A 25,512-nucleotide genomic window follows, 5' to 3' on the forward strand; every position below is an offset into this window, starting at 1 on the left:
TTCTCAGATTTTCCTTTCAATTGTGAGGGTTTGTAGTGTGGAGGCAAAGCTGGCGTGCAAGGATCCTTCATTCTGATGCAATGGACCTCTACTTATAGCAAATGCAAGTGATATTTGCACCTTTCAAAATACTTCCAAATTTGGCAAAGTGAAGTGCATGCTTGCATGGGAGTGCACAAGCCCATGAAGCGACTCAATTAAGTCCAAATTCAAGTGAGATTGAGTCTGAATGTGGATTGTGATGCAAGGCAAAAATGTTTTGATGTTTGAAGATTGATCCTTGCCAATTGATGCAGCCCTGTTCAGACCATGCACAAACCCCTCAAACCTTGTCCAAAATGAAATAATTTGGACTCTTTGGAAAGGTTAGACCAAGAGGAACAACTATAATGTTGAACACTTTTCCATTTGAAGCTTGTATCATGATGAATTTTGAGGTGGAAGTTTGGAAATTTCAACATGTCAAAAAATTTTCTAAGTGTTAAACCATATGTTCAATTATTCCACATTGGCTAACTTTGTATGTGAACTTCAAATGAGAAAAGTGTATTCATAACAGTTGTAGCTCTTTAAAAAACCTTCAAAATGGTCACAAATTTGATCTTATTTGTATTTGTAATGAATGAGTTATGCATTTTTGAAGTTGAGGAAAAACAATTGTTCAATGGTATTGGTCCAAAATGACCTATAATGTATCCTCATATCACATGCTCATAAAAGTTGAATTAACTCTTCCTACAAACATCAAAGTTGAAGTATGCACCTTGAATTTGATTGTGAAACTTATAAATATTTCATATCATAAAAATTGAGCATGTTATGGCCTTGGGAAGTTGACTTTCAAATTAGGGTTTAGACAAAATGACATATAATCTTTCAACATAAAAAATGACTTTCCAAGCAAAACTAGCTCTAGACATCAACATGAAAGTTGTTTGAATGTTGTTTAGAGTAACTTTTATCTTGGAATAATTTTCATATGATGAAAATTGTAGGATATAGGGTCTAGGGAACCCTAGTTTTGATCAAATGAAATCCTCTGGTCAACCACCCTCAACCATCTTGCTAGCTTGCAATTCTCTTGACTTTTTGGATCCTTGGGAGATCATATATGCATAAGATGATGAAATTTGAGATTCCCCTTGAGATATTTGATAAATTGGTGAAGAAGCTTGTTGAAGAAGTTACACAAGATACCCAGATGAACTAGGGTTTCCAAGGCAAATCAATTCCAAACTCTTGAAGAATTCTTGATCAAAATAACATGTAAAGACCATGGAGACTCATATATGATTCCTAGAGCCATTGTGGAGCATTCATTGGTTGAGCTCTTAGCAATGAGGGTCTTAAACCCTAAATGTGAACTTGATAGATCAAAGGTGATCAAGTGCCTTACCTACAAAAGAAGTAGACAAATGCGAAGACATATTTTTGGTATTTTAGTTAGTAAATGATAAAATAACAAGTATGATACAATCACATGGTGCTTGGTGATCTCTCCCAAAATAAACCCAATGAGTAAGGGGTAAGGAGGATGCCAAGGTACGATCCCAATGCCAATGCATATGATGAGATAACATGAGGGATCTTAGGGTCAAAATTGGAGTCTTACAGTTGCCCCTATTTAAGGACATTTTAACTGAGGAGGAGAAGGTTAAAATCTTCGTATCGACTCAGTAGAATGAGCTTAAATAACAACATATAGAAACAAATTTTGGTCCCTAAGAGACCTCGCGATGCATATGATATGAATGTAAAAATAAATCTTTGTGGGGAAATATTGCCACAAAGAAAAAGAAACCAGAGAGACCGAAAGTCCGCAGGAGTGTAACGCATTTAGTAAGGAAAAATTCACTGGAAAAACCGAGATTTTGGGGGATAAAGGGTTATGCGTAGGACAGACTACGACTTAAAACTGTTGCGGGACTAGAGGAATTCCATAAAAATGGAAAGACTCAGCCGGAAAACAAAAGGAATGTCTGCATGGGAACATGTAGATCAGAATAAAACTAAAATACTCGAATTATGCAGAAAAAACGATTTCACTAAGGAAATACGCATTCAACTCAACTGGGGAATGAATAATGACACTTAAAAAAACGGAGGGAGTATAACTTTAAAGGATTTTAAGGCACTTTAAACATATAGTGATGGTTGATAGAATAGTATTAATATATATTAATAATGAATAAAATAGTAAGATTAAAATTATGCATAGAATGGACGCAAACAATGGACGCCCACGGGTTGTAGTTGTTTTGTCCTTTGAAATATGAAAAAGGATTAAAAATTGGTTAATTGATGATTAGAAAACATGCATTGTTGTCATTGTCTAGTTAAATAAAAATCCACGTAGACATGGATGGGTAGAATAGGGGTGCACACTGCGCTCACTCATACATTCATTTAAATGCCATGAGGTTTTGATTTTGGTTAAGTTAGTTATACTATACATATGGGAGATACAGAGAGTTGCAACAATAGAGGTTTGAATATCAATTATCATGGTCCAATTCAGAGTCTCAAAATTGAAGTTTACAACGACATTCTCACTCGACTCGTGGAATTGAATGCTCCTGAGGCCACTCTTCCTCATTTTCAAGACGAACTTTGGCTTCACTTCAATACCCTTCCAACTAGGTAATGCGCTTTTCACACTTTCAACTTTAACCTAGCTTCTTCTTTCTCTTCATATATTTTGCTTCGTTTATTAGGTATGCGCTGGAAATGAAGGTTGAAAAGGCTCAAGATGTTCTTATGCATAAAAGGTTACAGAATATGGCAAGAACTGTTGCTAGTAGACCTGCAATTGAAGTTCGTCTTCTCCAGGTAATTTATTTACACCTCCACCGATTATCCTAATATTAGTAATAACAGATACAGTTTTGATTCAATCTCTAAAATTATCATATTAGATAGAGTTTTGCTTCAATCTCTAATATTATCCAACATATGTATTAAGAATTTGATTTGTCAATAGGCTTTATGCATGTTATTTCATGATTTCATCAATCAACACTTTATATACACTTTCTCTGTTTTACTGGGTGTAGTAAATATGTAAATATGTAATCTCTATGCTACATGTTTTTTCCTTTTATTACGATTTAGTATCCAAATGGAATATTTATTGTTTATTAGACATTTCATGCTCCATTTTAGGGAAATTTCTATGATTTTACTTCAATTGTAACACAGACATCTCTTTGATTGTGCGACACGTGTTGATATTCAACACTTGTATAACACGTGTTAAAAAACTCATACATGTGCCCACAAAAGTTGTTTTCCTTTTGACTCGATACTTTGAATCGATGTTCAGTACTCGTATCGTATGGCACTCATATGACAAGTGACGGGCAATTCTGACAAGCTTCCCAAAAAAATTGTTTTTTTCTTTGTTTTGACACACCTCATACATTCCTTGGATAAATCTCAAACACATTTAGAATTGTTAAAGATGCATCAAAGCAATGTTAATCAATGAAAAATTAAAGATATTTAAATTGATTAAAATATTTTTAACTTTTTTAATTGTAGATGGATAAATAAAGGTCAAATACTATTATATATGTAGCTGTGTCAAAGTCCTATGTTTTTTATATTAGCGGTGTCGATATGTCCGTGTCATGTTAGGTACCCGTATTGGATTATGTGCTTCATAGCAATTGAATGTAGCAAATTGTTTTCTTTGTTTAACAGGATATGAGAACTTTATGGTACATACTACCTGTTACCCAAATGATCATGGTGTATCTGTCATGCAGGTTCGCTCTCCTTCTGGTGTGCATTCTAGCAAATCCCTTCATTCCAACTTACAAACACAAATCAGTTGCCAAGTCTCTGATTTTCCATGCAACATGAGGCATGATTATGTGAAAATTGACATGTCCTTTTCCTCTATAATATAATATTATCCGCCCTTCATTCTCCTTGTAATGTCTTAAATATGGTTTTATCCGCCTTTACCAACTATTGCCTTTTCTCTTATCATGTTCCTCAGTATCCAATATCCATCCATCCTTGGCCTTTGATTAATTATTTAACTTGAACTTGATCTTGGTGCAAGCCGGTTACAAGTTCAAGATAGGGATAAAGGTTTGACTTTTTATTACTTTTAATTTGATGATCATTGTCCTATTGTTCCTTAGTTTGCATTTTTCCCTGAAAGTTTAACCTTTCATTTATTTATTTATATCCCCCTCTTCATCCTTGCCTTTGGTATCATGTGGGCCATGACCAGTTAATAGATCTCTTGTTGAACTAAAAAAATTGCATCCTCTCATTTTCATTTTCAGTCTATTTTACTTCCTGCTCAAGTAGCCTCTTAAAAAAAACAAATATGGCTGGTTGACACTTTTATTTCTGTTTATATATCACACTCTTCTACTTATAAAATCGCAGACCAATGCATGAAATCACAATTTCAACCAGCGATAAGCCAAAACTTTTCAGTCAGGTATCAAATCTTATTTATTCTTGTCCAAACATTTCTCACTATGGTGAAATACAATGTTTTTACAATATTTTTCCTATATAGGCATGACATTTATAGGGTTTAAGTAAGATTGCAGAAAGTTTGACTTTTATAATAAACAAGAATGATTTTTTTGTATTTCATTGCATAATGGTTAGAGTAATAACACATGATGCATTGTTATATGCTACTCCTAGTTCTACAAGATTTTTGGTAATAAATAGAAAGATAGTTTTTAAATATGAGATGTTTGGTATTGTGATTACAGTTGACTACCTTACTCTCTGAGATTGGTCTGAACATTCAAGAAGCACATGCTTTTTCCACATTGGATGGATATTCATTGGATGTTTTTGTTGTTGATGGTTGGGCAGGCCAGGTATTTTTATTTCATACTTAATCTTAAAACAGTAGCTTATTTAAGTGAAAACAGATTGAGAAGGAATTGGAGCTGAATTGAAAATTTTGTTCACTTTTAATTACTCAATTTAGAGCTTGTTTTGAAGCCAATTGTACATATAAGTTTGGCAACCTGTTTGCATTGCTCTTAGACTTAAATGTGATGTACTATACAATTTTTTTCCACAGAGGAGGGTGTCCTATATTTAACTTTACTTTTGTCTTGAATTACTTTGTAATAAGTTACTTGATTATTCTCCGTGCATGAACTTTAATAGGATACTGAGAGACTCAAGCATGAAGTGACAAAGAAAATGCAGAAACTCGAGGTATGCCCCATTTGTATGTCACTTAATACACCTCTGCTAACTGAATATGTTCTAAGATATAATTTTAACTGTTATCAGAAAAATCAGTGGTTTCCCTTGTCTCCTTTTCCCAAGGTATGCCTCTATTGCCCCTATATCTCACCTATAATCCATGCTTTGTAGGTAGTTCCATTCTCTTATTACTAAATTAAAATTTTTGGAATATAAGTTGGAATGGTAGGTTCATTAACTTGTCTTTGTTTTAGAAACTAAACAACTTTTCTCAAATCAATTGCATGCATGTTAGTTTGGTAACCTGCTTGCTTTAGAAGTTAGACCACAATATAATTTAACCAGAGAAGTAGTATTTAACTCTACTTTGGTCTCTAATTTCTTTGCTTCAACATATTTAATGTTCATCGTGATTTTACAGGAGACCGAGATACTAAAACATATTCCAACAAAGAAAATTAAGAAACTCGAGGTAGTTATTCTTATGTTACTTGTTAGATCTTTTGTGCATTGAATTTGTTTTCAATTTACTTTTACTCTTCATAAAAAATATCCATGTCTCTCTCCCCCAAAACAACATTCTCTCCACATGCTGTTAGGACACATTGTTTAGAGTAGTTCTCCCCCTTGTTCGTAACATAAAATGATCAAATTTAGAAGTTTTGGATTGTTTGTTATCAATTTTTTTGTTTTGTTTTCATTACTTTTTATATATTTATACAGAAAGGATAAAAAAAATTGTTTTCAGATTATGGACCAACAGTCTAACACACATCTACAAGAAGTTCACAGTGTTGCAGAATAATACAATCTTTTTGTAAATAAGACGAATTTAGAACTAAGCTCTGTTGCTCTCAAGGCTTTCAGTCATATTTTAGTTGAGCATTATTTGTAACTTTTGTTTTGGATTGAAACCTAGAAGCAACCCTGGTGCAGTCTTCCTAAGGAGAAACTAGAGAAAATTGGGATGAACTGTAAACCCATCAGTAGAAATTATGTATGGGAAATTGATGCAAGCTATTTAAGATATGAGAAGAAAATGGCCTCTGGATCAGTCAGTGATTTGTGAGTATTATCATTTAATCTCTTTGATATTTTTTGAACCAATACATGTTGAGTTACTGCTTGATTGACACAGGTACAAAGGCACTTATATTAATCAAGATGTGGCTATCAAAGTCTTTAAGAATGGTAGTCTGAATGGAAATACACAGAGGGAGTTTTCTCAGGAAATCTTTATCCTGAGGTTCGTTCTATCAGTGTCCATTCATTACCCCTCTTTTCCATTTCAACTCATCCATTGTACATGTATTAATGTATCATTTATAGAAATGTGACCTGACAATTTCATTGGATATAAAGACTAGCTCTTTCACTCGATTCACTGAATATATAGTAAAAATGAAATATACCGTAGACTCATTGGTTCTTACCCTAAAGTTAAATCTACATGCAAATGTATATGCTACACTCTAGGTGTATAATTTAAATACGTCAATGCTTCCATCCAAGGTTAGAGACAGATAAAGTGAAACACAAAGTTGCTTTCAATGGCCAACCTTTACTTATGGTGGCTTTTCCACTTAGAAAGATTCTATGATCAGTAATTATTCGTTGATTTTTCTAATTGAATTATTTCAGTAAAGTTCAGCACAAGAATGTTATCAAATTTATTGGTGCGTGTACAAAACCAAACTTTCATCTTGTGACAGGTAATAGTTATTCTAGATGTAACTAATCTTGTTTTTTTATTTTTAAATTTTGTTTATCGAGAGGAGTATTGGAAACTATATTGTCAATTTACATAATCTAGTTTTTCTCAGAATATATGTCTGGCGGAAATATGTATGACTTTCTGCATATACAGAAGAGCGTACTTACTCTTCCTTCTTTGCTCAAAGTAGCAATTGATGTATCGCAAGGAGTGAAATATCTGCATCAAAACAACATTATACATCGAGACCTCAAAACTGCCAATCTTTTGATGGATGAGAAGGGGGTAAGTGATTATTACTGTCTTTTGATTTTATAGTTTGTTGTTTCTTAGTTGATGCTTTCAAATCATACAATAACACTTTAAGCCACTCAACCTTCATGCCATCTTTTTGTACATGAAAGTTCAAGTTGACTGGTTATGCATATCATTAGAAGGGCAAAACAATTTTATATCAGTTGAAATGAAGTATAAAACCTATTTTTCATAGTTTTAAGGAAACTGTTCATTGTGAATAAAAGGTAACCTTGATAAGAATCAGGAATTAAAAACTGTCTGATTTGTTTTCTTGCTCCATTACATAGAACAACATATGAACTCATGCCAGTGTGACCTTCGTTCAAAAATTTATCCAGCAGGTAGTTAAAGTTGCTGATTTTGGTGTAGCTAGATTGCAAGATCAATCTGGTATCATGACTGCAGAAACTGGAACATACCGGTGGATGGCTCCAGAGGTATGTATGTATGATATATTTGTATATAGTGTTGATTACACTTCCTTTTAAATTTATGAACATCCCACTGCCATATATTGGACTCATTATAACTTGTGATTCCCTTGAAATTTAAAAGGTTATTCAACATAAGCCATATAATCACAAAGCTGATGTTTTCAGCTTTGGGATTATTCTTTGGGAGCTTCTCACAAGAAAGGTAATGATCCCTGCATTTTTTAGTTTTTCAAAAAAAAAAAATCTCAGTAACATCCAAGAGCCAAGGCCAAAGAGGCAATCCTTTGCCTTCACCTTTCCAGCAGAAAATTGATTTGATCATTTTGCTCTAAATTCTAAATCTAAATTGTAACTACCTATACTTTTGAAAGGCACCGCTTTTGTTTTTTTCAATGGAAAAGCCCTTGATAAAGATTCTTGAAAGTATCATTTCATTGCAATACATTTAATTTCTATATTACATGGCATTAGCTATAGCTTAATTCCTGAAACTGAATACTGTACTAAGCGGAAGTCAAACATTGATTCCATCAAGTCCATATCTCACATGTTCAAAGTCTATATTTCAATTGTATATACTTGCAACAAAGAGTCACACAATTGGATTATGTATTTCAAACACTAGAGAGGAGGGTTAATAGATAAAAAAGCATAGTCACATCCTTTGGCATGGAGAAAAGTAAATAGTTATAATTCCAGTTTCTTTAAAATAAGTATACACATTTAACTTGGAAATAAAAATAACAAAAGTTATATTAATATCAAAGACTTGATTCATATGGTTTTCATTCAATTAAGATTGCTTTGATTTCAACCTATGATCTATGTTTTGTGATTGAATCACAGCTTCCTTATGAAGATTTGTCCCCATTGCAAGCAGCAGTTGGAGTAGTACATAAGGTATTCACTTACATTATTACATTTAATCCTTTTACCTATTGCTTTTTTGGAAGGGTGGGATTGGTCAAACTTATAATCTATTAGTAGTTATATTTTAGAATTATCTGTTACCAAGAAATTGCCAGTGTCATTGAAATGACACTAGTGTTTTGAATGAAGGGATATCATATCGTATCACTAAAGAGAATTCAAGGATGACAAACCGCTGTCACTCACTGGATTTGCAAGATAAGAAAATGCTATTAATTCGTAATCTGCACAAAATAATTCAGTAAAAAATAATTAGATTTGAGGCACTTAAAATGCAGGATTTGAGGCCTGAAATTCCAAGGGATGCACATCCAAAGTTAGTGGAATTGCTTCACTGGTGTTGGCATAAAGATCCGTCTTTAAGGCCCGAATTCTCAGAAGTTCTTAAGTTTCTACAGCACATGAACAGCATGGTATGGAAAGGAATATAACTAGATTGACCTCTTATCATTGTCTTCTGTAAGCTTCTAAAATGTTCTTTTCCCTCTTATATACTTATACAGATTACAGGGAAAAAGAAGAAGGTAAAGGTTAAGGCAAAGGGAACACATAAACATGACAAGATATAGTCATTGGCCAACGCGACCTTACTTGTGAAAAGCTTGAAGACACCTGTACATATATGCAAAAATAACACTATCTGTGTTCATAATTCCAGTGGGATTCAATTTGTGGTGTATGATATGACTACTATAAAAAAAATGATATGAACTAAAACCTGAAAATTGTCTGTAAATTGTATTTTGTATATATGTTGTGAAAATAAATTATGCTAGGTTGATGTGAGTGCATTTTCTTTTGCAAAAGGTAGCAATAGAAAAGTGTATGCAAGAAAAAAAACTGTGATGTTAGACTGGTAAGTAAGGTTAGTTCTATTTTGCTTTTTGTAAGTAGTGATATATAAGAAAACAAGACCAACTTTGCAAAAGGAGTTTTGTAATGAGTATGATGCTATTCTTTTCAAGAAGATTTTTTTGGATCCAACTATCACAACTAAATTGGATTAAGTTGGAGGATATGATATATTATTTTCTCATGTTCAAAAGGTGTTTTCAATTTTCTTGTAGTATTTTAATGAAAAGGGGAGGTAAGAATTTAAGGAAAATCAGTGTATATCTTAAAATTAGAGATACTATTTTTAAAGAATTTATAAAAATGAGCAACTTTAGGGGAAGAATAATTTTTTTTTGGCTAAAGTAAAAGGAAGTTGAATTATGCGTGCATATATAGATACTGCATTATGAAGTGGTCCCCACCAACCTAATCTACAGCAACTTTTCCTTTATTTCCTTCAAGAGTTAGGAATCACTAAGGGTATTGCATTTGAGTGAAAGTTAGTGTACAACATCACAAGGGCAGAGTATTGCATTTGAGTGAAAGTTACAAGTGTACAAGAACAATGGCAACTCCAGTGCAAGTGTACGGACCAGCCTTATCGACGGCGGTTTCCAGAGTGTTGACATGTCTGAACGAGAAAGACATTCCATTCCAACTTGTTCCTGTCAACATGTCCAAAGAAGAACACCGAAGCCCTGATTTCCTCAAAATCCATGTAAGCTATATCACTTCACTTCAACCCTGACCTAACCTAACCTTGTTAATAATTTCTGTCTCATGTTCTTTCCAGCCATTTGCCCAAGTACCTGCATTTCAGGATGACCACATTTCCCTCTTCGGTAACCAATTTATTAACTTATTGCTTCATACTTAATTATTATTATTACTATGATTTGTTTTATTAATTCAGAGTCTAGAGCCATATGCCGGTATGTTTGTGAGAAACACATAGAGAAAGGAAACAGGGAACTGTACGGTACAAACCCACTGGCAAAGGCATCTATAGATCAATGGTTGGAGGCTGAAGGACAGAACTTCAACCCACCCTCATCAACTCTGGTCTTTCAGCTTGCATTTGCTCCTCGAATGAAGGTTAAGCAAGACGAAGGAGCAATCAAACAGAGTAAAGAAAAGCTCAAGAAAGTGCTTGATGTGTACGATAGGAAGCTTGGGGAAACTCGTTACTTGGCCGGTGAGGAATTCACACTCGCAGATCTTTCGCATCTTCCCAATATTCATTACTTGGTGAGTGCTGATGATGATACGGCTTCTCTCTTCACTTCTGAGAGAGAGAACGTGAGGAGGTGGTGGACGGAGATATCCGCGCGCGAGTCATGGAAAAAGGTTGTTGATTTGTACCCAAAACCTTGACTTCAGATCAACAGATTAGCTTTCTTTACTTTATATATTTGCCATTTCCAATGTGGTTGTTGACACACCTCCTTTATTTGTATCTTGAAAATCTACTATTCTGGTCATATCTAGCATGTTAATTTCTCAAACTTCAAAGCTAAATTTTTACTATCTTAAAACATGCCACCAACAATGAATAGGGGTGGTTACAATCAAATGAAAAGGCAGTAACATTGATTGGCTTCTGGTCAATAAAGGGTAGCCATCGATAGGGAGTTATAAAAGGGGAGGAGTCGGGAAAGAAAGAACAAACAATTTTATACACATTAAACTGAGGTTTGATTGGTTATAATGAGTTAAGTTATAAAGGTGTATTTTTCATCGGTATATTTGGCGTCTACCACGGAACCTCAATATAATTTAATTTGGGTTACATTGTCTAAAATTCATAACCAGAGCTTCACAATCTAACGGTGAGAAAAACTGTAAGTAGTAACAACAATGATTGGCATGTTGTAACAAAAATGTTGGCTGGTATGGAGAATTTGAGGTGAAAAAATGGAGCTTTGTAGGGAGACATACCAGGTTTACAACAAAGACAACAACAGTTTGTAGTGGAGGAGGAGGAGTTTCTCGATCCTCAAATTTTATATGTTGATATCTAGGAGGTGCATGTTCCCTAAGAATTCAAATCGCTATCACTAATCCATTTTGATGGCAAAAGTAATTTCCAAGAACACATCATAATCATCAATATCCAAATGGACATAGTCAAAGCAACAAATTTTATAAAGTGCAAACACTTAGCGTGCACACTCAAAGTGACCGCCCTAGACATAAGCTTTATGAGATTCTCTATATTTTTCGTGGGACAAATATTGGATCAAATGTTGGGATACTAGTTTAAAAGACCGTTTGACAACAATAATAAATTAATGCAAAAAGTTGTAAAAATACGAGAGATTGATAATCAAGTTCGGTGAAACCGCACCTACGTATGAGGACACTCTACCAAAGAAAAGAAATTCACTATTTCGAATTAGAACAATTAGTCTTATAAGAAACTTCAACCCCTATGAAATTTTATGCCTTTCCCTAATCCTAATGATTTTCTATTTAGGTCTCCTTCTAAATATGAGAAACCACTCACTTTCTTCTTCACTAAACCCCAGTGATCAACCTCAATAACAAGTCTATTGATTGTTGAATTTACAAATAAAGTAAGACAAACCAACTATGTCAAGTTACTAAAACAAAGTGGTGTACAAAAAAGATTCAACACCAATCCATTTATGACGTTAGCGTGACATACAAGTAACAACGACTCAAACCCTAACACAAAGAACCTAGTTCTTGCGCACAAAATCCATGCCTCACGCATGAGACTTGAGCCTCCTTATATAGAAGTGTCTTCTGTGTTTTCCCCCCTTGAATATCTGATTTGATTTAGTCCAGAAATAGTGGATATTTTATTGAGATTTGTTGCTCCAAATCAACTCTATAAAATAAGATTTGATTTGAATTCAAAATTAAATCACATTGATTCAAATTTAATCAAATTAATTAATCAAATAAATCAGATTGCTAAAAGAAAGCAACACTATTTGTTGCACACATCGGCAAAACACATTCCATGTAACTGAAAAACGCGCGTACATAACAACAACCTTGTTCTGCAGACAAAGGACATATGTTGCACACATGCTAGGACATTAATTCCCACATGTGTCCTTCCACTTAAAACAAACTCTTAAAATATGAAATTCTCATAATGTATGGTTGATCTAACCCAAGATATGACTTTGATAAAATATTGGTATCCCATGTAGAAGATATAAAAGAAGTGCAGATCATAGAAAACCTCCAATAAGTCATCAACCTCATAATTTTGATAGAAGAGACACAAGAGAAACTCATGGTGGCATTATTGAGAAAGAACCTTTATATTTTTGCTTGGAAACCATACGACATGTAAGAAATTGATGAGAACTTCATAAGCCATAGACCGTAAGAAATTGATGAGAACTTCATAAGCCATAGACTATCCCTTGCGCCAACTGTCAAGCCAGTATCCTAGAGAATATTGTGTATGGGCCAACATAGACCAAAAGTAGTGGAATAAGGGGTTTAAAGGCCGAAACAATAAAATATCATTAGAGTAGTAAAATATTCGTCATGAATGAAGAATATAGTCATGGTAAAAAGACAAGTGAAAAGTGGAGGATGCGTGGACTTCATTGACAAAAACCTTGCATGCCCAAATGACTTGTTTCGTTCGAGAACCAGAAATAGATGCAGTTAGTGAACTGATGATCTTGAACGGTGGCTCCGATCTCCTTTATACCTGCATGATTAGCACTCCAACTGTCAAGTCAATTCAAGATTCAAGATGAGTGTAGTAAAAATGCAGATCAGATATTGTACCTTGTTCTTAGCGTGTGAATTAATTTTATACATTGGATCAAGTGTAACGGATTTGAGATGGAGTGAGCCTTGGTCATTTGGGCATTTATCTGTTCCAGAACATGATCCATATTCCCTTATGCGCATTGACAAAATGACTGATGATGTTTCAAGTTTCAAATGCTTAAGTTTCAAGGACATCTATTCTAGATAAAATAAAATCAAAATGGATTTTCTCGATTCAACTTTTCCGGTGTTTATGATAAATACTTGTAACTGCCAATAAGTGCACTACTATAAAACATACATTTGGCAACACAAGATTACTATGACCATTTTTTGTCAACAGTAATAATATCTCATTTTTAACGTGTCTGATTTTTTTACTTTATTAAAAGACATTTCATCACGGTTCATAATAACAACCGTAATCATAGATTAAGGGTTACAAGCTTCGAATTACATCATTAATATTTTTACATTTTTTTATAAAAAAAGTGTGTGTCCCTTTACTTATATTGTTAAATAAAAATTGAAAAACTTTTAACTACAGTTTTTTATCAACCGTGGTTATATATGCTATATTTCACTATGGTTGGTATTTGCAACCGTGGTGAAATTCTTTCATGCAAAACTAAAATATAACAAGTTCTTTATTTCCTTCATAACATATGCCCCAGCAAACTAGACAACAATGATAGCATAATCTTCATCTTCACCATCTTCATTCATTTCTTGAAACATCCAATCTTCACCATATTCATTATTTCTTGGAACGAAAATCTTTTCTTGGTCTATTCCTCCTCTTTGACGCACAATACGTCCAATCTTCATTGTCTTCATTCATTTCTTGGTCTCTTTCTCTCGTTGCGGTAGTGTTTTCCTTTATGCGATGTGGGTTTTTGTTTTGTTGCAATTAGATTACTTTGTGTTTTGGTTTTATTCATATTTTGTGATGTTTTTATTGTTATAAGGCTATGTGATGTTGTCATGTGTCATATTCTCGCGCTGTGATGTTTTTGTTGTTATAAGGCTATGTTTTTGTTTTTTGTTTTGTTGTTATTACTCTATTCCAAATGAAGAAAGAAATGTGGTTATGAATATGTTTTAGGTTTTGGTGTTATATTGTTGTGATGAATATATTAGTATGCATATAATCATATTATTATGCATATAATCATATTAGTATGTTGCGTATGTAGCATTATTGTGCCCTTAACATTAGTCTTTTGATATAAATTTCAGAATTTGTTATGGATCGTAGTTCGATGAAAGCTGATAAATTAGGCATGGTATATGAGAATTGAGTTATTGAATTCCTTGAATTCGTGGAACAAAATATTCCCGACAATGATGGTCTATTTTATCGTCCTTGTGTTAATTGCAGGAATTTCAAAAAATGTTTAACGGAAGAAATAGTATATCACTTATGTTGTGATGGAATATGTCAAAATTATACAACATGGACGTGGCTTGGAGAAGTGGATAGAAATTGAAATGCGACGTCACAAATGCATGAAGTTGATGAAGATATGGATGATCGGCTAGAAGATATGATCCATGATATTGAAGAATCATCTTTTATTAAAGCCTATATTTATGATACTTTATATAGTGATATACTATTCCACTTCTCCAATGGAATACTATCGATCCATTGTATTGCATCTTCGTTTGGCAATCTTATTTCCTCGTGGTAGTGTTTGAAAGAAGGTTCTGATAATGCATAACATGCATTGACAACCTTCTTCCGCAACGTCTTATCTTTGATTTCCCGCATGAAAATCTGAGCAATATGTTTAATACATAACACATGCGTCGAAGGAGGATTTTGCCAGCCGTTATCAATGTTATTATATGTACTGATGATTGAAGGGTTCCTGTCGGAGATCAAACATAAGTTAGGCTGAGGTGCAACGTGAAATTGGAGATTTCTTAGGAAAAAACTCCATCCCTCAGCAGTCTCCCCTTCAACTAGTGCAAAGGCGATTGGAAAATGTTGTTGTTCCCATCTTGTGCCACTGCCATCAGTAACGTTCCTTTGTATTTTCCGTACAACCATGTACCATCAATTTATATAATTGGTTTATAGAAATAAAAACCTATGATGCATGGTTGATACACCCAGAAGACAACGTGAAATATTCCATTTCCAATAGCACACGTACCATTTAGTGTATACGCGGGCAATGTTTCCAACTTGACAATAGTTCCGGGAGCATATTGTTTTAGAGCCAATAAGTATTTTGGAAGTTATTTGTAAGACTCTTCCCAGTTTTCCAAACACTTTTACAACAGCCTTTGTCCTAGCTATCCACACATTCCTATATGATGGAGTGTACTCGTACTCTGCCCTAATATGCGAGATTATTGTACTCACCTTTAACGACGGATTGTCGCCAATGACAGACAATATTTCATCACATATTAGCTGAGAAGTTAATTTACGATGATCCTGCATTAGGTTTGTCAACATGCATGTATGATTTGGACCCATTAATCCAATCTCCCAAGACTCGCTCCTCTTCCGGTACGAAGATGACAACCTAAAAAGGCAGTGCTCATTCGGACAATAAACTTTATACCTCGAAGGGTCAGTTCTATCAACTCTGAAATCAGCTGATAGTTGCATGTGGAATTTCTTAATTGCTTTTACACATTCCTCTTTTGTGCGAAATGTGTCTCCTTGTTTCAAAGATCTTTGCATCTGCACGTAGGGATTGTACTATACATATGCTGAAGGTTCATCTGAACCCAAATTCAACCTTGTCATATGTTGGGGTGGGCAGGATACATGACTTGCTGGTATTGACTCCTCTTCCTCATCAGCTTTCACCATTGAATCAACCATGATCTCAGCTTCTTCTTCGTCGTCATCTGGAACCTCTATCTCAGCTTGTTCGTCATCAGTCTCACAAAACACTTGTGACTGATCAATGAACTGAGACACCTGTTATTGATATGGTAATATATACAACTCTATATCGTTGTAGCCGGATTCAACCGAGTATAGTATTGTCCGAAGATACCTTAAACAATATTATGCTAGTATAATATTGTCCGAAGATTCAACCGAGTACGAGAAAATAATAAAAGCTCGGTGTTATATTATGATTTTATTTGGTAATTTTTTGTTTCCAGAAAGTACATGTAATTCTGTAAATATAATGTATTTACCTTTATTACGCAACATTAATAAGGTAAACACTTATAGTTGGGGTTCAACTGTGTTGGCCCATCTATATAGTGCAATGTGTAAAACTGCAAAAAAGAATACCTGTACTTTTTTTTCATGTGCGTATTTGCTTCAAGCTTGGGGTTAGTCAAGAATGTTGTCACTTACCCCGATAAATGAGCGCTCATTCGTGTTCCCGTTTGCAACCAAGTAAGTCTAACATTTTACCATTTATCATTTAGTTAATTATATTTTATATTATAATTAACAGTAAATAATATTTTTCACTTTTTTTTATCTAAGGTGGTCAGTAAGGGGGATGAACTACAATAGATGTCCGAAACACGCTATTGTAGTCTATCGCAATCTATTCGACCACATTGGACATAACGATGTAATAATCCTACACAACTATATTTTAATTTAAAAATACTTATCAAATTATTTTCCATCTAATCGTTTCGTATTGTTTTACATTTTATCTGGAGGCCATATCTAGGTCTGGATCATGATGTGAACCATGACGATGTTGCAGTTTGGACAGCGAAGACACCGATTATCCGATTCACTATGTGTCGCAACCTGAAAAATACAGTATGCGAAAAAACACCCGGCGAAGAAAGAGATGACATAAGAGTCGCCACCGTGCGTTATTTATCCCAAAAGAGGGAAAGGAAACGCTCGAAGTAAACCTGAAAAGAGGAAAGGAAAAGACAAGGTCTCGCAACCAAATCTTGGGTTCGGGAGCCGATTATGCGAAGGGAAGGTATTAGCACCCCTGCGCATCCGTAGTACTCTACGGGATCCACTTTTGTTGTTCTTGTCTAAAGGGTGTAGGTTTATCTAATGTATTATTTACTAAAAGGGGGGTCAAAAGGAAATGACTCGCACGGATGTCGCATCCACTGCATACGTATCTCATCTGAACATGAGAATCAAAGTCTTCATAGCTCGGCTACCTAGGGGTTAAAGAGGAGTGTGCTCGCTAAGACATCGCGTCTTATGCCTACGTATCTCATATGGAATGAGAATCAGAGCAAGCCGTAGTTCGGCTAACTACGGGTTAAGGGTTGTGTTTTAGGATGAATGACGTCACTACGCAATCTATCGGATGCTCGACCTTTGGAGACTTACTCGCCTGTAGTAGAAGGAGTCAACGTGTTCTTAGGAGAAGAAAAAATAATGAGTTGGTTTGTGTTTTAGGAACGCTCATGCAAAAAAAGGAAGTCCTAGACGAAGGAACAGTGCTACCTTAATTGACATGCAAACGGGAGACTATACGAAGCCTAGCAACCCAATGGGGAGACGATCACACCATACAAAACATGTATCTTAAAGTAAACATGCCAACAAGGGGGCTCAAACATACATGGGTAGAGCTTTAGTCAAGAGGGGTCATATCAACCTCGACAAACAAGCCATGGAAGGGTAATCAAACGGGCTCTTAACCACTGACATTGAACGTCAGGGTGAGCAGATCAAAAGGGTAATGAGGATAAGACCTCATAGCTCTTAACCCTGGCCAGGGTGAGCTTATGACAAAAAATGGGGATTCAGAAAGGTGGAACCCTCTCCACTGACTGACCGGACAAAAGACCTTGGGCTTTTGTTCTGAAGCATCGACACGTAGTGCGAGCATAAAGAACGACACACTGAATAACGGGGGATTGATTACTAATCCCTTTTATCCGTCAATTGCCTCTTCAGGGAGGTCTTTAGCACTGATGCCTCTTCTTGGAGGTCTTTGGGCACAAAAGTAAACAAACAAAAGAAAACATTGCCTCCTATTGAGGTCTTCCAGCTAAGAAAGCGGTAAAATGCGGGAAAGATAAAGGATCAAGAGATCTACCACATGGATAAAGATCCGAAGTAACAACAACTAAAGAAATAAGAAACCCAGAGATCTCTCGAGCTGGCACCATCAAAGAAAGCAAGTCAATACAGGTAATCTGAATAAATCTCCAAATGGTATCCCACAAATAAAGTGGAATGTCAAGCAAGCTATCCTTTCAGGAGTCATGTGAGCCCTCACAAAAAACTCAACAAACAGGTTAGAGTGACAAGATGGGGCGCAATCAAGAGTTGCCCCAAATCAAAATGTAACCACATGAATCATGTCATTAAAATTCACAAAAAGAGCTCACAAAAAGCAACCAAGTGTAGGAGGCCTAAACCTCTTGTTAAACACATGCATCAAAAGGGTATCAAAATTCAAAGTCAGGGGCAAGGATCCACACATCAAGACCTGACATACACACTAAAACACGTGCCCACATGCAAAACCTAACGATAATACCTCATACATTCAGAGCATTCAAATTAAAAGCATAGAGTAATGGAAATAGGGCAAACCTGATTGGAGAGATCGAATGAAATTGAATTGCCCGGTTGGGTTTGCAAAGCAATCTGAGGGTTTATATGAGATGGAATTGGCTCTTTGCAGATGAGTTCCTTTCAGTCCCTAGAGGTTGCTCTGAACTCTGTTAGCTCTTCTCTTCCTATCTTTTTCCCCCAGGGTTTTTTGGGAGGTGGAAGTCTAGAATTTATAACCTGATTTTTGTGACTTTGTGGGCTCAAAAGAGAGAGGTCCAAGTCCAAGATTTTTCTGTTATATTTTATTTATTTATTTATTTATTTTTCGTTTTTTCGTTTTTTTTTCGAAACGCGTGGGCTTCGCCTAGCGAGCATGACAGTTCATGAACAAACTTTTTCTCCTTCAAGATTAATGTTTTGAATGATGAATAGACCCCATTTGAACATGTTGGAAGTATCTCAAGTCATTCCCTTGTGTTGACTGATCACTCAGATAGGACCCACAAAGTGTCTTGGATGATATTCAAGTTTCTTGGATCTAATTCCGATTGACATGATGAAATGCAATATGAAATGTTAAATGACCTAAAAATGAATGCATGCATGAGGGGGCAAATTTTGAGGTATTACAGCTGCCCCTATTCAATCAACTGGAGACCCGAAAAGAAGATAGCAGCGGCTTTCGCACTTTCGAGGTATCAAGGGATTGAATACAATAAAAGCCCGAAAATTTGCACTGAAGTGAAGTGAAGTAACAATGCCTGTCAGAATCGGCAAAGAGGTGCTCTTGAAAGAAGAATCCGTCTGGTACGGTGAGAGTCAGTCTGAATGCCAAAAAAGGATGTTAACCTGGATACCAAAATAAATGGTAACAGAAAAATAACCATGGCCTGAATGCCGCTCATCAATCTGAATACTGGAAATGACTTCGATCTGAACATCGAAAGATATGAGATTATTAATATCGGTCTGAACACCGAGAGGCTGGCCTGAATGCCACAAGTTGCGTCGACCTGAATGTCGAAAACTTCTTCGATCTGAACATCGGAAAACTGGCCTGAATGCCACTTCGATCTGAATATCGGAAAATTGGCTTGAATGCCACTTCGATCTGAATATCAGAAAATTGGCCTGAATGCCGCAAGTTGCATCGACCTGAACGTCGGAAACTTCTTCGATCTGAACATCGGAAAACTGGCCTGAACGCCACTTCGTTCTAAATACCGGAAACTAGCCTGAATGCCACTTCGGCCTGAATACCGGAAACTGACCTGAATGCCACAAGTTGCATCGACCTGAACGTCGGAAACTTCTTCGATTTGAACATCGGAAAACTGGCCTGAACGCCACTTCGGTCTGAATACCGGAAACTTCATGCCTGTCAGCATCGGCAGAAATAGGGAAAGATAATAGAGGCGACGCATGGGCTAATGACACTTGCTGGGGATGATAAAGGTAAGTCATGAACAATCTTCAGTCTGAGTACTGGAAACAACTTCTGACTTATCACTTGGGATACCGAGAATGTTTTATGCTTACATGCGTATGTTTGAATTTTTCAATGGCGTAATGCTCCATGAAAATGGAAATGCTACGTGATTTGGGAGGATGTAATGCAATATGATTCAACATGCAGGGATGTAAAATGCTGGGCAGAATGCCAAGCCGAGACAAGGAAGTCTGTTGGGGAAATGACCGGCCATGCAGTGTTCTGGCAATAACATAATAACGAGACTCTGATTGGGGAGAGAATGGCATTGAAAGCCTGCTACTGAGGAAAGCGACAGTGGTTCTGGCAACCATAATCTGCGAGAGAGACGACTCAACAGGGGAACCAAACACCGATACGGTACCGAGACTCTGCTTCAAGGAAAGAGACCGTGGGTCTGGCGTCGAGATTATCGATCTGACATCGAACTCTGAGGAGCAAATGCTTCTGCTGGGAAGATACAGTCTGACACTGTCAACTCCGTTGGGGATATACAGTCTGGCACTGTCAACTCTACTGGGGGAATGTATAGTCTGAAACACCTTCTTGGGGAAGTACAATAGTGAGAACCTGCTAGGGGTTGAAGAATCCAATGCTTGGACCAACTTTGCAGGGATAAGGTACTAGGTACCAAACTATTGAGGACAAACATCTGCGATCATCTGCCGGGGACCTTAAGGGAATGCCCCGAGGGTACCTGTTCTGAATAGACGATCTAAAGCACTTAACATTTACAGCAATTTTAAATGTTTATTAAGCATGCACCTGTAAAGCTCTTATGTTTCATGATGCAATGTTTATCAAAAATTCGGACGTCGTTTTTGCAAACAAAACAGTAAAATGAAAATGAAAACAGAGATATACTGAATAACATGATTTTATTGATTGAATGGCCTCTGAATAGGCATTTACATCAGGAAGCAATCCCTAGAAAGAGGTAATCGCACAAAAGATAAAAACAGAAATTAATCTAATGGCAATGTGAAATGGATTTCTATTGGATTCCAATTCTGCTATGACTTGCTCGTCTTCAAGATCCTCCAGATGATCAGCATTCTGAAAAGAGTGATTGGACTATTTCCTATCCTTCAAAAGTTTCTAGTCATTGACACGAGATGAGATTCAGAACTACTCAGAACACAGTCATTCGTTTAACCCCTAACTTTTGTCTGGATTGCCCTTTTCGGGTTTTCAATCCACCGGGATACCCATTTTTGCCTAAGTTGCCTTTTCAGGTTTTCAACTTACCGGGTGTACAATCTTTTCATTTTTAATCCCTAATTTTTTCCCGAACCTTTTCATTTTCTTGGTTCGTCGGGATGCCCATTTTTTCCTGGACTATTCTTTTTACTGTCCAGCGGGTCTATTTTATGCGAAGTATTTTTTAACTGCGTCTGAGTTCACAGGGGAAGTGAAGTTTTCACCATCCATAGTTGCAAGCATTAAGGCCCCACCATCAAAACCTTGGTGACAATATACGGTCCATCATAGTTAGGAGTCCACTTGCCCCTGTGATCTGTCTGAGGAGGAAGGATCCTTTTCAACACCAAATCTCTGACTTGGAAACATCGAGGACGCACTTTCTGATCAAAGGCTCTCTTCATCCGACTCTGATACAACTGCCCATGACAAATGGCTGCCATTCGCTTCTCTTCGATAAGACTCAACTCATTGAACCTTGTCCAAATCCATTCAGCTTCGTCTAACTTGACATCCAACAGGACTCTTAGAGAAGGAATCTCCACTTCAACAGGTAGGACTGCTTCCATACCATACACAAGGGAGTAAGGGGTTGCCCCGGTCGATGTACCTACTGAAGTACGGTACCCATGCAAGGCGAAGGGTAGCATCGCATGCCAATCTTTGTACGTAACGACCATCTTCTGCACAATCTTCTTTATGTTCTTATTTGCCACCTCAACAACACCGTTCATCTTAGGGCGGTAAGGGGAAGAATTGTGATGCTGAATGTTGAGGTTCTGGCACAACTCCTTCATCATTTTGTTGTTGAGATTAGAACCATTATCGGTAATGATTCTTTCGAGAATCCTATGGCGACAAATGATTTCTTTCTTGATGAAATGGGGCAACCACATGTCTGGTGACATTCGCGAACGATGCTGCTTCGACCCACTTGGTGAAATAGTCGATGGCAACAAGGATGAAGCGATGCCCATTGGAGGCGGTCGGCTCAATCTTTCCAATCATATCGATGCCCCGCATAGCAAAAGGCCACGGCGAAGACATCACATTCAAAGGATTTGGCGGCACATGTACCTTATCAGCATAAATCTGGCATTTATGACACTTCCGAGCATATTTGAAACAATCAGATTCCATGGTCATCCAGTAATATCCCGCTCTCAACAATTTCTTAGCCATTGCATGTCCGCCGGCATGAGTACCGAAGGAGCCTTCATGAACTTCCTGCATTAACATGTCTGCTTCGTGTCTATCCACGCATCTAAGCAGAACCATGTCGAAGTTCCTCTTATACAGCACATCGTCTTTGTTCAAGAAAAAACTGCCTGCCAATCTTCTCAAAGTCTTTCTATCATTGTTGGATGCCCTTGCAGGGTACTCTTGATTCTTCAGAAAGCGCTTGATGTCGTGATACCAGGGCTTGTCGTCAACTACCAGTTCAGCAGCAAACACATACGCGGCCCTGTCGAGGCGCATCACATCGATCCTGGGAGCGTGGTTCCACCGAATCACGTTGATCATGGAGGATAGAGTAGCAAGAGCATCTGCCATCCGGTTCTCATCACGAGGTATATGATACAACTTTACTGTTGTGAAGAAAGTCAACAGTCCTCTCGTGTAATCTCTGTAAGGGACCAAATTAGGCTAGAGAGTATTCCAATCACCATTCACTTGATTGATCACCAGAGCTGAATCTCCGAAGATGTCTAAAGTCTTGATTCTCAAATCAATGGCTTGCTCAATACCCAAGATACATGCTTCATACTCAGCTTCATTATTGGTGCACTCACAAGTCAGACGAGCGGTGAAAGGCATGTGGGCACCTTTCGGAGTAGTAATGACAGCACCAATTCCACTTCCTCTGGCATTGACAGCCCCATCAAACAACAAAGTCCACTTTTCGTCTGGATCAGGTCCCTCCTCAACAACTGGCTATTCGCAGTCTTTCATCTTGAGGAACATGATGTCTTCATCTGGAAAATCAAACTTCATCGGCTCGTAATCTTCAACCGGCTGTTGAGCAAGATAGTCTGACAGAATACTCCCCTTGATGGCTTTCTGGGATGTATACTGGATGTCGTACTCTGTCAGTACCATTTGCCAATGAGCAACCCTTCCGGTGAGAGCTGGCTTCTCAAATATATAGTTGACTGGATCCATCTTGGAGATCAGTAAGGTTGTGTGAGTCAGCATGTATTGTCTCAATCGCTTAGCAGCCCATGCAAGTGCACAACATGTCTTTTCAAGCATCGAGTATCTCGACTCGCAATCTGTGAATTTCTTACTCAGGTAGTAGATGGCATGCTCTTTCCTACCTGTCTCGTCGTGTTGACCGAGAACACAACCCATGGAATTGTCTAGTAATGTCAAATACATAATCAGCGGTCTCCCTGGGACCGGAGGCACAAGGATAGGAGGATTCTGCAAATACTCTTTTATTTTCTCGAAAGCCTTTTGACAATCATCATTCCACCTGATAGCCTGATCTTTTCTCAGCAATTTGAATATTGGCTCGCACGTGGCTGTTAGGTGAGAGATGAACCTTGCAATGTAGTTCAACCTCCCTAAGAAACCACAGACTTTTTTCTCTGTTCTTGGCTCAGGCATTTCCTGTATCGCTTTCACTTTGGCCGGATCCACCTCAATCCCTTTTCCGCTAACAATGAAACCCAACAGTTTTCCAGATCTCACCCCGAAAGTGCACTTGTTCGGATTAAGCCTCAGCTTGAATTTCCTCAAACGCTCAAACAGTTTCTGCAGATTCACCAAATGTTCTTCTTCTGTCTGAGATATGGCAATCATATCGTCAACATAAACCTCGATTTCATGATGAATCATATCATGGAAAAGAGTCACCATCGCTCGTTGATATGTTGCTCCGGCATTTTTCAGACCAAACGGCATCACCTTGTAGCAGAAGGTGCCCCATGGGGTTATGAAAGTTGTCTTCTCCATGTCTTCTGGTGCCATCTTAATTTGATTATAGCCAGAAAAGCCATCCATGAAGGAGAACACCGAGAACTGAGCTGTGTTATCCACCAAAACGTCGATGTGAGGTAATGGGAAATCATCTTTAGGACTAGCTCTGTTCAGATCCCGGTAGTCAATACACATCCGTACCTTTCCATCCTTCTTAGGTACTGGAACGATATTTGCAACCCATGACGGATAATTTGTGACTGCTAGAAACCCTGCATCCAACTGTTTTTGCACTTCTTCCTTTATCTTGATAGCCATCTCTGGTCTTGTTCTTCTGAGCTTCTGCTTGACCGGAGGACAATCCTCTTTGAGAGGCAAACGGTGTACCACGATATATGTGTCAAGCCCGGGCATGTCCTGATAAGACCAGGCGAAGATGTCAACATACTCTTGCAGCAATTCAATCAGCCCCTTCTTCACATTATCTTCCAAAGCAGCCCCTATCTTGATTTCTCTCTTGGTGTCCTTGGTGCCGAGATTAATCACTTCAACAGACTCTTGATGCGGTTGAATGACCCTTTCCTCCTGTTTTAATAACCTGGTAAGTTCTTCAGGGAGTTCACAGTCTTCATCACCCTCTTCTTCAGCTTGAAAGATTGGATTTTTAAAGTCGAAGCGAGCCATAGCAGAATCGTTATCAATAGGATCCGGTGGTGTGCATCTGCATGAGTGATGGTATGTGCTTATGAGTGTGAAAAAAATGAAAACTAAACAAAACATTGCCAAATATTTTTTGATTTTTGAAAACTGCAAAAATGGAAAAACAGTGAACAAAATATTTGAATGCAAAAAGACGTCCTTTATTGATGATAAAAAATGCAGGTATTCGCATAGATGAGCCCTACAATGAGTCATTATGCCCTGGGCGGCACGTAAGACTTGGATATGCATGAATAAAAAAAGAAAATTACTCTTCAAGAAGAGTGACTTGGATAATCTCTTCAGAAGACCAGCCGAGGAGAACTTCACCCAGGATCCTCGGACGCAACCAGTTATCGATGTCGCAATCACTATCCCCATCTTCATCGTTGACCACAGAGACCTGGCCATATTGAATGACGCCAGCACTGGAGAAAGTAATCGGCCCCTGACGAGTCTGAAGTGTTGGCGTTGTAGAAGTCAGAGCCGGCTGATACCCAATCCCGAACTTGTCTTCTTTCATTGGTAACACCAACAGACGTCCCCAACC

The 25,512-nt window shown here is 37.2% G+C and overlaps 2 protein-coding genes across 14 annotated transcripts; both read left to right on the plus strand.

The window, feature by feature from the left end:
- The first annotated feature begins 2,356 nt into the window (after positions 1-2,356).
- LOC127091897 (serine/threonine-protein kinase STY17) lies at positions 2,357-9,357 on the plus strand. Of its 13 annotated transcripts, none has more exons than XM_051030623.1 (17): positions 2,384-2,640; positions 2,715-2,829; positions 3,768-3,865; positions 4,405-4,459; positions 4,746-4,856; positions 5,155-5,205; positions 5,284-5,319; positions 5,618-5,668; positions 6,119-6,261; positions 6,335-6,442; positions 6,838-6,908; positions 7,020-7,195; positions 7,546-7,644; positions 7,763-7,843; positions 8,488-8,541; positions 8,850-8,984; positions 9,075-9,357. In XM_051030623.1, exons 1-17 carry the CDS (start codon positions 2,456-2,458, stop codon positions 9,138-9,140), a joined length of 1,635 nt encoding a protein of 544 aa, XP_050886580.1. In that variant the 5' UTR covers positions 2,384-2,455; the 3' UTR covers positions 9,141-9,357. The 13 variants fall into 13 exon arrangements, with proteins under 13 accessions (XP_050886588.1, XP_050886586.1, XP_050886587.1 ...); XM_051030624.1 differs by lacking the exon at positions 3,768-3,865 and adding an exon at positions 3,703-3,767 and having other exon boundaries at positions 2,387-2,640; positions 6,116-6,261; XM_051030621.1 differs by having other exon boundaries at positions 2,388-2,640; positions 6,116-6,261.
- Positions 9,358-9,833: 476 nt separating this feature from the next.
- Positions 9,834-10,886, plus strand: LOC127091899 (glutathione S-transferase). The gene is made up of 3 exons (XM_051030635.1): positions 9,834-10,123; positions 10,199-10,247; positions 10,319-10,886. Exons 1-3 carry the CDS (start codon positions 9,971-9,973, stop codon positions 10,777-10,779), a joined length of 663 nt encoding a protein of 220 aa, XP_050886592.1. The 5' UTR covers positions 9,834-9,970; the 3' UTR covers positions 10,780-10,886.
- The last annotated feature ends 14,626 nt before the right edge of the window (positions 10,887-25,512 follow it).

Source organism: Lathyrus oleraceus, chromosome 6, assembly GCF_024323335.1.
Source record: "Lathyrus oleraceus cultivar Zhongwan6 chromosome 6, CAAS_Psat_ZW6_1.0, whole genome shotgun sequence".
Classification (NCBI taxonomy): domain Eukaryota; kingdom Viridiplantae; phylum Streptophyta; class Magnoliopsida; order Fabales; family Fabaceae; genus Lathyrus; species Lathyrus oleraceus.